The following is a 15,068-nucleotide window of genomic DNA, read 5'->3' as shown; positions in this document are numbered from 1 at the left end:
GTCACTGGAGTGGTGAACAGAGACTTTTTCTCCAAGGTGTTAAAATGAATTTCCTCCACTCTTGGAGAAGAGGACAAAGTTGGGTGCCCTCTTATTTGTGTCCTTGGATGTTTTTCTCAGATATTAGTAGGAGAGGCACCTATGTAGGAGCCTACTTGTAATACCAGTTCAGATTTGATGCTTGGCTATCCAGTTGGGTTGAGCGTGACTCTTCTTTTTGATCAATGTTGGTTCAGTACATTGTTCATGGAAGAGGGTACATTGTCTCCTTGTAATTCTGAATGCAGATTGGTCCCGTCCTGAGTCCTTGGTGGAGTACAGTTTGTTCCATGTCCTCCCTGTAATGAATGTTCATAATTCCAGACTAGATGAATTCTGTTTCCTCAGATAGAGTAAGGCATATAAGATCCCATCATTTCGAGGTGTTAACTTTTGGACTTCTTCAGGTTGAAGAGAAGGTTTGTCCACTTCAGTGCTGCTTACCTTCTTATCATGATTCTGGTGGCTCAGAATGCATCAATAATAAGTATGTATATATACTGCACTCCAATTGCTCTAGCCACCAACATAGGATATAGGGATCATGGCCCTATAAATCCAACCCTAAGCATTGGAACCTCAGCTGTCTAGTTGGAGCCTGGCCAATAGTGATGATAAATCATGGAAAATTCCACCCACAGTACATGAATTAAGTTCCGGGTAAGAGCATACCTGTTTTGGATGTAGCGCAGTTCCTCCACTAGGGTGCCAACCTTCTATTGACACACTCATGGTCTATGCCGATGTTTTCTGTATGGATAATGCCTTCATCAGCCCTTCCACCTTATCAATGTGGGATTCTAGCTGTAGTGTGAGAGGATATAAGCATGTTTTTGGAAGTTAACGTTTCTTAAATCAAAAATGTATTTCTAATAATACTTACCTCTGATCACACTCTCCCACCCTTCCTCCCCACTAAGAGCCAGTGTTAGAGACTGTGGATTGAGTCAATCTCAAAAAAGTGATAACATTATCCGAATGAGGTTTTTATATACAGTACCAGGATAGAGGGCGCATTGACATAGGTGGAGAGTGTCACGAGACAAATATTGTCAAGGGCAATTAAGTGGGATATAAAAAACTAGAGCAAGCAAAACAAAATCATACCAATGCTTAGATGGGAAAAGGAAAAAACCCTGGCAGTCAAGTAGTAGCTGCAGTGTGAAAGGGGGTAAGTATTATTGGAAATACATTTTCAATTTATGAAAATGTTAACTTTAAAAAACAAAAAAACAATACATTGCTGACCACTTAATCTTGGAAAAGTCTATAACTATTTTAATACAGCATGGTCAGTGACAACTGTGAATTCTTTGGCATTAAAATACCTATTGAGTTTTTCTGAATGCTAGCAGAGCTAAACATTCTAACTCTGTATTTATGGGATTTGTTTCTTCTGTTTCAGTGTTCTACTATCATATGCTATTACATCTTTCTAGTGTAGAACTGTTCCTAATCCAACATTTTAGATATCTGTATGCATAAGAAGTGTTCACCCTTCATAGGAAATGCAAAACTGGGGCCGTTATCAACATCTTCTTTACCTTTTGGAATGCATCTTGACAATGTGGAGTCCAGTTCCACTTAACACACTTACTCCTTAACTAGTATAAGGACTCACCAAATGTAGTAAAGCTAGGAATGAACTGATTATACCAAGTACACATACTTAAAATGGTACTTAATTCCTTACAATGTTTAGAGTAGGAAAATCTATTAAAGATTTAACCTTTTCATCATTAATGTTTCTTCCTCTCAGGAACAATTGCAAGTCCTAAATAGAATACTTTTGGTTGGTAGAGTTTACTTTTACTAATTTCCACAGATGGGTTAGTCTTACATAGCTTATTAAAAACTAATGTGAGTTCTGAGATGTTGTTCAAATGTTGGTGAGAACAGCTTTGTCTTGTCTGTGCTAATTGAGTCTTTTGTTTCAATTAACCCCAAAAAATCTCTATTTTTTATTTTATCAGGATATACTTTGATATTTTCAGAACCTTTCCGGGAAAGAACAATAACAATACACAGTTCATACAAAGACCATTCAATGAAATATAATAATCTAAGGCACAGTTAATTTACCAGATGTCTATATTTTCTTCTCTTAAAGACATCAAACCTGAAGTGTTGAAAAGGTGAGGTGTTTCCAACCCCTGTAGCTGCTTGGTTTATGTTATAGTAGTTAATTGACTTCAGGAACAAGTAATTACGTGGTTTATTTTACAGTATTTAATGTAGTTCTCCTACAAGCAATTACTTGGTTCCTTTTAACTGTCATTTTTCCATAGGATTTTTAAGATTGAAATTTTGGTGTAGGTTTAAACTTAGGTATTTTCTTTCTAAATTTGTAATTCATTCTTTGAGTGGTCTTGTGGTATATATACATATTTAACATGATTCTATTTTATTTTTATCTGCTAATACAAAAGAAACATCACAGTTCTGATGCTTTTAGACCCTTCAAAGTTGTTAACTTTTATATTTTATATACATATGTACTAGATTTTTAGCATTAATATTATTTAACTAATTTTTATACTGTTACTAATCCAGGCAATAAAATATTTATTAATTGAAAACAATAGCTCAAAACATTATATTTGATTTTCTAGTAGAAAAATTACCACAAGTTTCTGCCATTAATTTACATGTTTTTGTTACATTTTCATTTCAAACACAGCTGTTTTTTTTTAAGTTAACCATAATTTACTCTCAGGAAGTTAGATATGAATAAGTATAAAACCCACTACTTGGACACAAAAACGGCACTATAATTTTGTCAAATATGTACACATTGCTATTTTATATACAAGCTGGCTGTGGAACAAATAATAAGTAAAATTAACATAACTGTCAATTTGCACCTGCATTACTATGAAGCTGCTGTTGTTGTAAATATATCATGTTATATTCTCTCTTTTCATGAGAATAGTAGTGAAAGAACTCGCTGGATGGAAGCTGTTACTCCTTCAACTTCGGAAAACCTGAACGAAAAAATTTATGAAGAGTGGGGTAAGCTTTGTTGTAAAGCAGTGTATGTGAAAAACCTCATTAATTAGAACTCTGAATGTTCTTTTTACAGTTAGTTAATGTGCATATTTGTATATTTTAATTCATATAAATTGGTGTAAACATTTAATTGAAAACTTGCTAATTTGGTAAAATTAGCCTAGTTCTAAATAATCATTGGATTCATTATTTCATGAACATATAATCTACATAAACATATGCCAATCCAAAACGACCTTAGAGTTTAATAAAGCCAACAGTCTGCTTTAGCTTAAACAGTAGCTATTGTCTCGTTGTTTGGAAAACTTTACTCAGCTCTTGAGTCAACAGTAGGCAAAGTTGGTGAACAAAATTTTGTAGACCCGTTATTGAAATACATAATGTTCAGGATGAAATAAAACATTTGCAATTTTTAATTCTGGAGAAATGTAATAAGCATTATTATTTAATGCATAATAAGTAAATTATGCAAATAGAAAAGACTAGAGAAGTTTTATTTCTTCTTTTATTTTGGTTACATAATTACTGTTTTGTTTGATACGTAAATACGTTTATTTTATTTGGCAAGGTTTTATGTAAAACAGCTGTTGGCAGAAGGCATTATTTTCTAATTATCTTAAATGAAATCACTTGAAAAGTAACTGAACTAAACAAAAATGTTTTACTAAATGACTAGGCATAAAACATTTTATATGCTTATGACTTGTCACCAAATTAACACCTCCACTTGTGCCTTTGTCACTGCAAATGACAAAGCTGATTGACAGCAAGTAAGCTAACCCATTACTCTTTTAAAGAAACACATTCACTACTTCAGTTACTTTTGTTTCTGGTTTTACTTCTCATATTCCTATGTTCATTTAAATCCTAAGAAAACTATAATAACTCCAGTGTCTCTTCTTTGGATATAATTTTTCCTGCGTTTCCTAATAACTTCAATTACCAGTGTCCTGATTTTACATCTCATAATTTTGTATTTGTTACTTAAGATCCAATAAAACTAATAACTTTTAATTATTTTATTTGGATATAACTTTCCTGTTGTACTAGTTTTAGACTAAAAAGTTCAGTTACTTTTGTTCAAAGTGAATTTAAGAGCCTAGATTCCAGTCAAGACCTGTTTTTGAGATTGTATTCAGAAGCAGGTTCAGAGTAAGTATTCATCTTTTTTTAGGCTCTAAATATCTGAAACTTATTTTAGATTGTCCTCAAGTCCAGTGTATTGAGAACTACCAGGCTCAACAACCAGATGAACTGTCCTTGGAAGAAGCTGATGTTGTGAATGTGTTTCGAAAGATGGCTGATGGTAATATAAAAATTTTATTACATTTGTGACTGTTGTTGATTTCTCATGAATTTGTTATTAATTACTATATAAGTCATTAAGAACAAAATTGTGACTCAGTTAACAAAATAGTGAAATGCAATCGTCATAAAAGACCTTAAGAACAAAATTCTGACTCGTCAGTTAACATACTAATGAAATGTAATCACCATAAAGAACAAAGCTTTTAACTCCTCAGTCAACAAAATGGTAGCACCATAAAAAGCATAAAGAAGATTGTTGGAACATTATACAATGTTAGATATGTAATGTTTAGCTAGTCTCCATGTGCTTTCTGTTATTTTTTGCTCATTGTGAATATTGGAGTATCACAGGATGTTATAGTATTCTCAGGTTCACTAATTTTCCTTCAAGTAATTATGTAGGAGCCACAGAATAATTGGAGGTTTGCCAAAAATGTATTATGGGACAAAATCTGAATTCTCTTAACCTTGATTGAGTCCGAAGCAAAGAAAGAAACTGGACACAATGTATCACACAGTGAAACATTCTTTCTTTCCAGCACTCACAAAAAAACGACCAAAGCTTTTGAAGAGAAATGTATTTTGTATCTTTACTATAGTATGTCCTTAGATTGAGTCAGTATATACAGTAATCAGAGCAATGTTGTTCTTAATAATCTTCTTGCAGACTGAGAAAAAATATCATTATATAGGAAGAACAACAGCTCCATTATTTTCAAGGTTTTGTTGCCACCCACTTGACTCAAGTTACAAAAATAATAAAAAAGAATACCCATTAACATAATCAAAGTAAGACAAAACCCTTAAAAATCACATTACAAAAAGTACAAAATTCAAAACTCTTTAAAAATTACATTACAAAAAGTACAAAATTCAAAACTCTTTAAAAATTACATTACAAAAAGTGCAAAATGTAAAATAACTGTAAAAATTACATTACAAAAGTCGTTACAAAAAAAAGTTTTAAAATTATATTAAAAATTAAAAATAAAAAAATGTTTAAACATCACATAAAAATAATTCTTTTGCAGTTTTACAGCAATAATAAAAATGCTGAAAGTCCAAATGTGAAATAAACCCTTTAATACAGCAAATTAAATTTGAGATAAAATAAATCCCTGATCATCACATAAGAGATACAAAAATAAAAGAAACCATTCATCAAAAATATAGACCCTATCAGAATACAAAATGTGACTCCTTAACAAAACATACTAAGATCTCAAATACTAAGTAAACCATGAAAAGGATAAATAATATAAAATATTACATGTGTACATATGTACACGTTTGCTATTACAGCTATAATGCATGAAATTAAGGAAATTTCATATTTTAGTATCATCACAAACATATGAGTTGTATGTGACTAGACAGTACCTATATTAATGTTAAAATCCATTTAATTATATACATATGTACACAGTATTCTCATATATGGACATAGAAATATGGAACAAATAAAAAGTCTTGTGTACATATTTATAAAGTTATTGTTTTAATGACAACTCAACCCTATCAGCTCTTAATTTTATTTGAAAAGTTAGAAACATAATTTCTCAGAAAAAAAGCAGATAAATATATTAAAAATTATAACCTCTTATTATTGATTAATTTGAAGTAGTAAAAATTTAATAAGCAATTTTTAAATTAGAGAAGAGTTTGATACATAAAAAGTTGGAGAGAGTTTATAATGAAGTTTCTTTAGATACTTTAAAACAGCTTCAAATGGACTAAGTTTAGTTTAGAAATCAACTATTTCATCATTGTCATGGTAAGCAGCCTATATTGTTAGATGTACAAGACTGTTTAGTTTAAGTGTGATTATTTAGTTTATTGTTACACATGATATTTAATGATTGTATAGTTTTTGGAACAGGAGTGTTGAAGATGGATTATTTTAAAAGTGTTAGTTGTGATAAATTTCGTTATGTAACTGTGTACAAATCATACGTTGTATTTGCAATTACATTGTTGTCTAGGCTTTACTAATATTGTTCTGGTCACGTTACTCAAATCTTCAATATTTTTTCTCATTACCTTAAGTGAGTATTGTTACCTTACAGTGGCACTCGTGTAGTTTAGAGAACATTTGAGGCCTCAGTTGGACAATGTATAAATATAGGCGACCAAGTGAGCACAAGTCAAGTGAAGTGAAGTAAAGTAGAGAAAAAGTGCAGTTCAGTCAGAAAATTATTTAGAATTTTAGATACAACTGTGATATCCTATAAGGTAAAGAATTTCTGTACATATGTTTGACTTGTTTTCAATGTATTTTATTTGGTTATATTATTTTTAAAGAAGTGGGCTGTGTACTGTCCATTTATTGTTGATATTTAATGCCAACAAGTCATAGACACCTACTGTGGGAGAATCCTCAGCCCATACTCACATATTCAAAACTCTGACATTTGGTGAGCCAGCCAGGATTATATAGTGGTAAATGATGGTGAAAAGAAGATTTGAATGACAGCAGGAATAAGTAGGCCTATATACATACAACTGTAGTGGTGACAAAAAATAGTGTAGAGATTACAGTCACATAATATAACCATGCCAACAGATTTTGATAAATGGATAGAAAGAGGTGAATGTCTTGCATTAAAAGATAGTGAACTACAAGAGTTTGTTAAACAACAACAAGAACTAGAGAGAGAAGAGTAGCAACAGAAGAGAGAGAGAGGAAGAAAGACTGAAAGAAGAAAAGGAAATAGAGAGAGAGAGAATAAGAATACAAATTGAGAAAGAAGGAAAAGAAAAGGATAGAGGAGACAGACAGCAAATAGAGAGAATAAGAGCACAAATTGAGAAAGTAGATAAGGAGAGAGAGGAAAGATTGCCAACCTCACCCAACAGAAAGACAAAGGACCCAAGAATGACAATGGGGTCAGTGCCAGCCGACCCAAGCTGCCCAAATTTAATGAACAGAAAGATGACATGGATGTTTTCTTGGAGAGATATGAAAGGTTTTTCCAAAGTCAGAACTGGGACAAAGGCAACTGGGGTAGTCTGTCTCAGCCCACTTCTCACAAGTTAAAAGTGGCCATGCTTCACAAGATGGACTGACATGGCCAAATGTAACAGTAGTTTTGAGGGACTGGCAGATCTACTGATACATGAACAGTTCATGATCACATGCTCAATTGACATGTCACTGTTCCTAAAGGAGAGAGCATCAAAAGATGTGGAGGAGATGATCAAGCTGGCAGAACAGTATATGGAAGCCCATGGAGGGAGTATAACTGGCAAGTCTAAGAATATCCAGTTACAGTGAAGACAAGTGGTGGCTGACCAGGAGCACGAGTCTATCAAAAGTGACAGGAGATTAGCAGACAAATGGGAGAAGAGATGCTATATTTGTTATAAAATAGGGCACATTCCAAAGGAGTGCAAGTCCATTACCAGCAAGAAATGGCAGAAATCTCAACATAAAATAGTTGGAGCTACTTACAAAGATAGTGCTAGTAAGAAACCAGAAAATAGTGACTGTCACCATGGATGCTGCTGCCAGAAGAAACAGAATCAAGAAAACACGTCATATTCACCACAAGAAGAAAGTGCCATTTCCATGATTGATCAGTGCACAACTAATGGTTGGCTGAAATTAGCAAATGGATAAACAGTGCCACTAGTGTTCTAAGCATGTTACAAATATCGAGAGGTGCGAACAAATCGTAACATACCACTATGTAAAGGCTATGTCAGGACAAAAAAGTGGAAAGTCCTGCAGGACACTGGGTGCAGTAGTGCAGCAGTGAGAACCAGTCTAATATCTGATAACCAGATGACGGGCAGGGTACGCCTGTGTGTGCTAATTGATGGGACAGTGAGAAAGTTTCCCATAGCAAAAATAAAGGTGGATACTCCATATTATGTAGAAGACCTTGAAGCCATGTGTATTAAGGAACCAATATATGACTTGGTGATTGGAAACATACCAGGTAGTAGGAATTTGGAGAAAGCAGACAGAAAGAGAATGGATGAAGCATCTGCAGTCACTACAAGAGCTCAAGGGAAGAATGCAAAGCAAGACATCAAGCCCTTGTAAGTATCAAAGAGTGACATTCCAAATGTAGGTCTACAGGAGCAGAAGAAAGTGCAGATGAAAGACCCTTTTCTGCAGAAGTTTTGGGACAGTGTCCGAGAGTAAGTCGAGCACAAGACAGAGGAAATTATTAAAAGACTTACAAAACAGAGGACTGAAAAGGAGTATTGAACCGAACCTATCAAAGCAGTTCTATTGGGGAAGCTAAACCCATCAAAGGCAGTCAGAAACACTTCTATAACAAGGATTGAAATTTTAAGGTCAGGCATAAGGTCTTAGTTCTGCTACCCACAGCAACAACAAACTCACCCTGCAGTGGAAAGGACATTTTGCAGTACAAGAAGTAGTCAACCAAATGCACTATAAGGTGAAAGTGAATGGGATGACCAAGTTCTACCAGACCAATCTGTTGAAGAGGTACTTCAAGAGGGAAGAAGACCTTACGGGTGGACATGGCAGGTGTGGCTGTCATAGAAGCAGAATCTGAAGACAGTGACTTCGTTTTAGAATATAAAGACTTGTTAGGCCTACGACCACTGGATGGAGATGAGATATACAAAGATGTCAACATAAGTGAAGAACTGACTGGCAAGAGAAAAAAAAAAGTGGAACAAGATCTACTTTGTTAGTGTACAGATAGATTAGGAGAGACAGACGTCAGGCAACACAAGATCAAGACAAAGACAAGGGATCCTGTCAAGGTGAAGCCCTACCTAAGGCCCTACACAAGGAGAGACTGACAAAAGAACTGTAAATGTTGGTGTAGACTATATGAGAAGACTTAGTATATGAACTAAGAACAGTCTTTGTATATAGTGTAAAAAAATGTTGTAAATATTATTCTTGAAGAGGGCTTATTGTTGGATATATAAAACTGTTTAGTGTAAGTATTATTATTTAGTTTATTTTCTGGCTTAATATATAATGATTGTTTAGTTTTTGGAACAGGAGTGTTGAAGATAGATTGTTTTAAAAGTTATAGTTGTGACAAATTTTGTTATGTAACTCTGTATGAATCGTACATTGTGTTTTCAATTACAATGCTGTCTAGACTTTACTAATATTGTTGATGTCACATTACTCGAATCTTCAGTATTTTTCTTGTTATCTTAAGTTAGCATTGTTGCCATACATTGTTGCATAGCTTAGAGAAAGTTTGAGGCCTCAATTGGGCAACATATGAATATAGGCGATCAAGAGAGCGCAAGTCAAGTGAAGTGAATTAACGAAAAAGTGCAGTTCAGTCAGAAAATTAGATAGCAAAAGAAAATGTGAAGTTAGCTGGTGTGTGAGTGATTAGCCATAATGAGCAATATTTTAAAGTGAGTTTCAAAGTTTAATAGAGATAAGGAGAATAATTTGTTTTGTCAAAGGGTGTTCTAAAGTAATTCAACCGATCTGTATGGACTTTGACAAAAAGGAGACAATTATTTAAAGCTCTGGATACAACTGTGGATACAACAATTATAGTGGTGATTTTAAAGTGAGTATCACAGCCTTGTATTGTAATAACAGAGATGAGGAGAATAATGTGTCTTGTCAAAGGGTGTTCTGAAGTAATTGAACCTGCCTATGTGAACTTTGAAAAAGAGACATTTATTTAAAGCTCTGGATACAACTGCATAACCAGTAGTGTAACGAATTTTTGTATATACATTTGATTTGTTTTGAATATAATTATTTTAAAATAAGTGGATTGCGTGTTATCCATTTATTATGGACATTTATCACCAACAAGTCACAGACACCTACTGTAAAGAATCTGGCCTTGAAAAACCTGACAGTAATTATTAATTAGTAACTAACTAGTTTTATCCTGCATTCCAGTGCTAATATGTTGTCATCTTCAGGGAAGTCCTGAGAAGGACTATTTCTATGTTGGTAGTGGAAGTGATTCAGTTCTGGTTTTTCTTGATGGAAGTCTGATGTGTTATCCACTCAACTAGGGTCTTCCCCGTTAAAGCTTGAAATAATTAATTACTTGAGTATTTTCAAGAGGGGCATTCAGGTTTTGCTGACTTCTGTATTAGGTTGGTTGAATGTATTATCAGTTAGGTAAAAGTAGAAGGCTTTTTTTTTCTTTTGTGTGATTGGCATGTTATTATTCCAATTTATATGGTTTTCTTCTCTAGAATATGACGGGCTTTTGCAGATTGATAGATATTACTGAGTCTTGTATGTCTGTTATGTTCTTGAAATCTTTCTTTGGATTAGCAATCAAAACATATGACAAAGTTATGTATTAATTAGTATCTAGTTATACATAAAAAATAAAGTTACTAATTAATAATAAGGCTTAGGTGATATTATAGATCTGGTTGCTACAACCTTATTATAAGTACTTATCACAAACTTGCACTTAACATGTGGAATTTTAGTGTTTACCTTTTCAATTGGACATTTATTTGAAAGAGCATTTTATAATGAGTTGTTTTTGGTGTCTAGTATATGAAGTTATAGTTTCCTAGAGATGCATTAAAACAATGAAAATCAAATTATTTAATTGTAATATCTGCTGTATATCAGGTAGTTTTGCATAATGGTCTGAGAACAACCTACACATAAAGCTATGTTGTAGATAGTACTTTAACTGTGCCCATTGTCTGATAAAAAGATATGTTACTTCAAATACTGGAACATACTTTATGGGATAAAAGAAATAAAGATTTTAAAGCTTAGAAAAGACATACTTTTGGTAATAATTAATCTGTTGTGGAGATGAACTATACCTTGAATGAATTACCATATATGTAAGACCAATTTTTGTACTTCAACAAATATGTATGTTTCAGGATGGTATGAGGGAGAACGAATACGAGATGGAACAAGAGGATGGTTCCCATCAAAATATGTTGTAGAAGTTATCAGCTCCCACATTCGAGCACGTAATTTACGGCAGCGCTACAGATTACTGGTGTTGACACACTCTCTTGTAGAAGAGCAACTAAAGAGTCAACAGAAGAAGAAAAGTAATAGATGATATTGACAGGTAGTCACATGAAAGATGGTAATCTTACTTTTTCCAGGCTGTGATGCATATCAAACAAATCACATATAAAATCTGGAAACTGAATAAGCAGTTGATTTTCCACACTTTAAATGAAAGCATTTTTTGAGAAAAAAAGGAACTGTTCCATGTAAGGATTTGCTTATGTGACTGCTTAGCGTATTTATAATGCGACATTAAACATACCTTAAGTTTATAAAATCCATCTGTTAATTTTCCTGTCTTTTCTGTGTGTGAGTAGGTTAGTCCATTGATCAACAAAAATCTAGTCGTAGTTCTTGACATGGAGTAAAAAGGTATTTTATGTGAAACATGAACACATTAAACTTGTAATACAAGCATAAGAATATTAAGTTCAATTCAGTAAGCTAGTTAACTAGCATTAAAATCACTAAGAAAAAAATAATAATTTGAAAATCATTAATAATGCTTCTATGATAGAACAACAGATCAGGTTGGGAGCAATGCATTATGTGATCAATTGGCTACTGTTTGTTGTGCCACATAAATTTTCTTCAAGAAAAATATTATTCATATTTTAGTGTTGGTGTTTGAGTTGAAACTCCAGCAAATAATCAGTGAAACTTTTCTCCATCTTAATTTTGACTTTATTTTATAATAATTTCCATCTTTTTCATGTTAATAAAAATCATAAAAGATATTTTTTTGTAAATTAAGATTGAAAAGAAGTTGTAGTACAGATTTTCATTTCTTTATTTTAAGTCAAAATACTTTACCCAAGGCTATATATACATAACAGAAACTTTTTAAATGTATTTCATGCTTTTTGAAATTTCTTCTATTTGTAAGTTCAACATTTATAAATAAAAAGCATTAAAAATGTTTACAGGTTGTGGTGAGCAAACAAAGCAAACAACATCTCTTAGTGATATATGATACCACTAAGAAGAACTTACTGAAAGTCAAGAATCCATATTCATTGTTTAACACTTAAATTTTTTAAAGTTTTGCAGAACTTTACTTCAGTGAATTTCATTCATACTATATGGACTTTGAAGTTTGAATTTTCATATTGCTTTATCTACATTGTTATTGAAAATTTTTTGTCTTGTATAACATTTTAAAATTCTGATTATTAAAAAAACCAGAAGAATTAGAAATTCAAAACAGTAAGTAATTTTAATGTACAATATTATGTACATTCAAATTCCACAAGCTGTTAAAAATCAAACATTTAAAAATTAATAAAGAAGTTCTAAGTGTATTGACACTACAATATTTAAAAAAAGCATGATAATAAATGTTTAATTTATTGGAAATCTACCATTGATAATATTTCTATAATAAAATCTGTAATGTTAATCATATTATGAAATTCAACACTTTAATAAATATTAATTATATTCAAATTGTACAGCAATGAGTAATCAAAATCAACAATTCAAGATAAAGCCTATTTGTATTACGTCTAGTCAACCCCCAAGACAACCAAACCTGACACTTAAATAGCAAATTTATTCAAACCATGGAGTAGTCAAAAAAGATAAGTTCAATATTGATTCTATTTAAATCACAACCTATTCAAAACAATGTAACATCAAGGTTATTAAAACCACAGAATAATCATGAGTAGCCATTGAGTACTGACTATTCAAACCATAAGACAAGTCAGCAGACAGTAGGTGCCTGGGGATTGGAGGGTTGCTTATGTTATGATAAGAGTTTTCTTGGAAATCACAGGCCAGTTAGTCTTACATCTGTAGAGGGTAACATTTTATAGTCTGATTAAAAAACTTTTACTGCAATCTTATTGAATTTTATTGAAAAAGAAAAATACATAAAAGGATAACAAGGGACCTTTTGGTCCATCTAGGCCATCCTCACCACTAATTTAAATTAAAAACAAAAAACAAACCATCTCTTATCATTCAAATATTTATCAAGCTTTCCTTAAACTCCCTTCATTTAATTGCATCTACCCTATCTGAAGGTAACCAAAGACCAACCACCTTGTAAGAAAAATAAAAATGATTCCTCCTTTGCCAAAATTTATATTTGTGTTCCTTAGTCTTACCATTCTCATCATTAACTATGAAAAAAGATTAGACATCAACACTATCAATTCCATTAACAATCTTAAACACCTCAATCAGATCCCCTTTAACTTTTTTTCTCAAGAGAAAACAAATTTAGAGATCTTACCCTATCTTCATTCAACAACTTTTCATCCCAGGTATCATCCTAGTAACCCTTCTCTTAACTCTTTCCAACAATTCAATGTCCTTTCTAAGGTAAGGAGCCCAATACTGAACACAATATTCCAAATGTGGCCTAACCAGTTACCTATACAATGAAATTATAACCTCTTTTGATTTGTATTCAATATTTCTGTTTGCCCTTCCACTAGCAACAATTGACTTTTTTTTGAGCATATATTATTTTTTAAAGAAGTGGAATGTGTGCTGTTTGTTTATTGTTGAAACTTATCACCAACAAGTCACAGACACCTACTGTAAAGAATTCTGCCCACACACTACATACATAGAAACCTGGCATCCACTATGCCATCAGAAGATGGATAAAAGTCTTTTGTCCTAATATTTTTTATTCCAAGGATCTGACATCTTTCCACAAATAAAGCTGATTCGAAGTTTCATCCTTGATCTGAGAGAAGTTTCATAGGCACTCCAAATCTTGAAACGAATTTGTTGACGAGTTTAAATGGCTAGAGATTCTGTTTCCTGTTTAGGAAAAGTATATGCTTCTGGCCATTTAATGAAGTAGTCCATCAAAATCATGATGTATTTATTCCAATTGTTACTCTAGCAGAGTACCAAGCACATTGACAGTAACTCAGTAACTATCTCAAGTGGTGCTCCAACACAATACTGCTTATGTTGCTTTTTTCATGGACTTTTTCACTCGCAGCATAGTTCGCATGAGTTGCACCAATTCTCTACACACCCTGGAACACAACCTATTACAAGCATTCTCGTACTTACTCTGGTGTCTTTTTTAGTGCATACATGCCCAGTCTTTGGAAGGCTTTTGAGATGATTAGGTGCTTTGGAATATAGAGACAGTTGATGTTCCAACTGTAGTAATTTGTTTATGTCCACTGGTATCTTTCCATTTCGAATATAATATACCCTCTTATAGAAATAAGGAATTCCACTGTACCCAATGCATCTTTGTTTTCGGGTCTTCTTGCATTACTCTTGAGCTACTTGAATAATTGGTTTCAAACACATGTCTTTTTGTCTGAGCATCTTTCAGTTGAGTTTTGGCCCCCCAATGGCACAGCGGTATGTTTGTGGACTTACATCGCTAGAAACTAGGTTTTGATACCCGTGGTGGGCAGAGCACAGATAGCCCTTGTGTAGCTTTGTGCATAATTAAACACAAACAAACAAACAATCAGTTGAGTGTTGTATCACACTAGTTCTTCATCATCACTTGTGGATTCTGCACTGTGGTGAAAAAAAAAGAAATCTCTAATATAATCATCAAACAAGTGGTCCGCTGTATAATATAAATGATAAACTAGGTGCAATACCTATCATTTGAATGTGATATTATTCACATACTTAAGTTGATTTATTGTATGGCAATAACAGATAGACAAACAACGATTTATAAGCATAAGGAAAACTTTTATTGGTGGTGGAACATACTACATGTTTCGACAGAACATTGTTT

General features: G+C 32.9%; 1 protein-coding gene across 2 annotated transcripts in view; it reads left to right on the top strand.

The window, feature by feature from the left end:
- LOC106462436 (rho guanine nucleotide exchange factor 26-like) overlaps window positions 1-12,186 on the top strand; it is a 34,247-nt gene extending 22,061 nt beyond the window's left edge. The window contains exons 7-9 of one of the 2 annotated variants that reach the window (XM_022389704.1): window positions 2,972-3,051; window positions 4,250-4,354; window positions 11,194-12,186. In XM_022389704.1, coding sequence (XP_022245412.1) covers window positions 2,972-3,051; window positions 4,250-4,354; window positions 11,194-11,381 — 373 coding nt within the window. In that variant the 3' untranslated portion in view covers window positions 11,382-12,186. The remainder of the gene's footprint in view (window positions 1-2,971; window positions 3,052-4,249; window positions 4,355-11,193) is intronic. The other variant, XM_022389703.1, reaches the window with a different exon arrangement.
- The last annotated feature ends 2,882 nt before the right edge of the window (window positions 12,187-15,068 follow it).

Source organism: Limulus polyphemus, unplaced genomic scaffold, assembly GCF_000517525.1.
Source record: "Limulus polyphemus unplaced genomic scaffold, Limulus_polyphemus-2.1.2 Scaffold1166, whole genome shotgun sequence".
Taxonomy (NCBI): domain Eukaryota; kingdom Metazoa; phylum Arthropoda; class Merostomata; order Xiphosura; family Limulidae; genus Limulus; species Limulus polyphemus.
The sequence above is the reverse complement of the archived record's forward strand: the minus strand, read 5'-3'. Positions and strand labels throughout refer to the sequence as shown.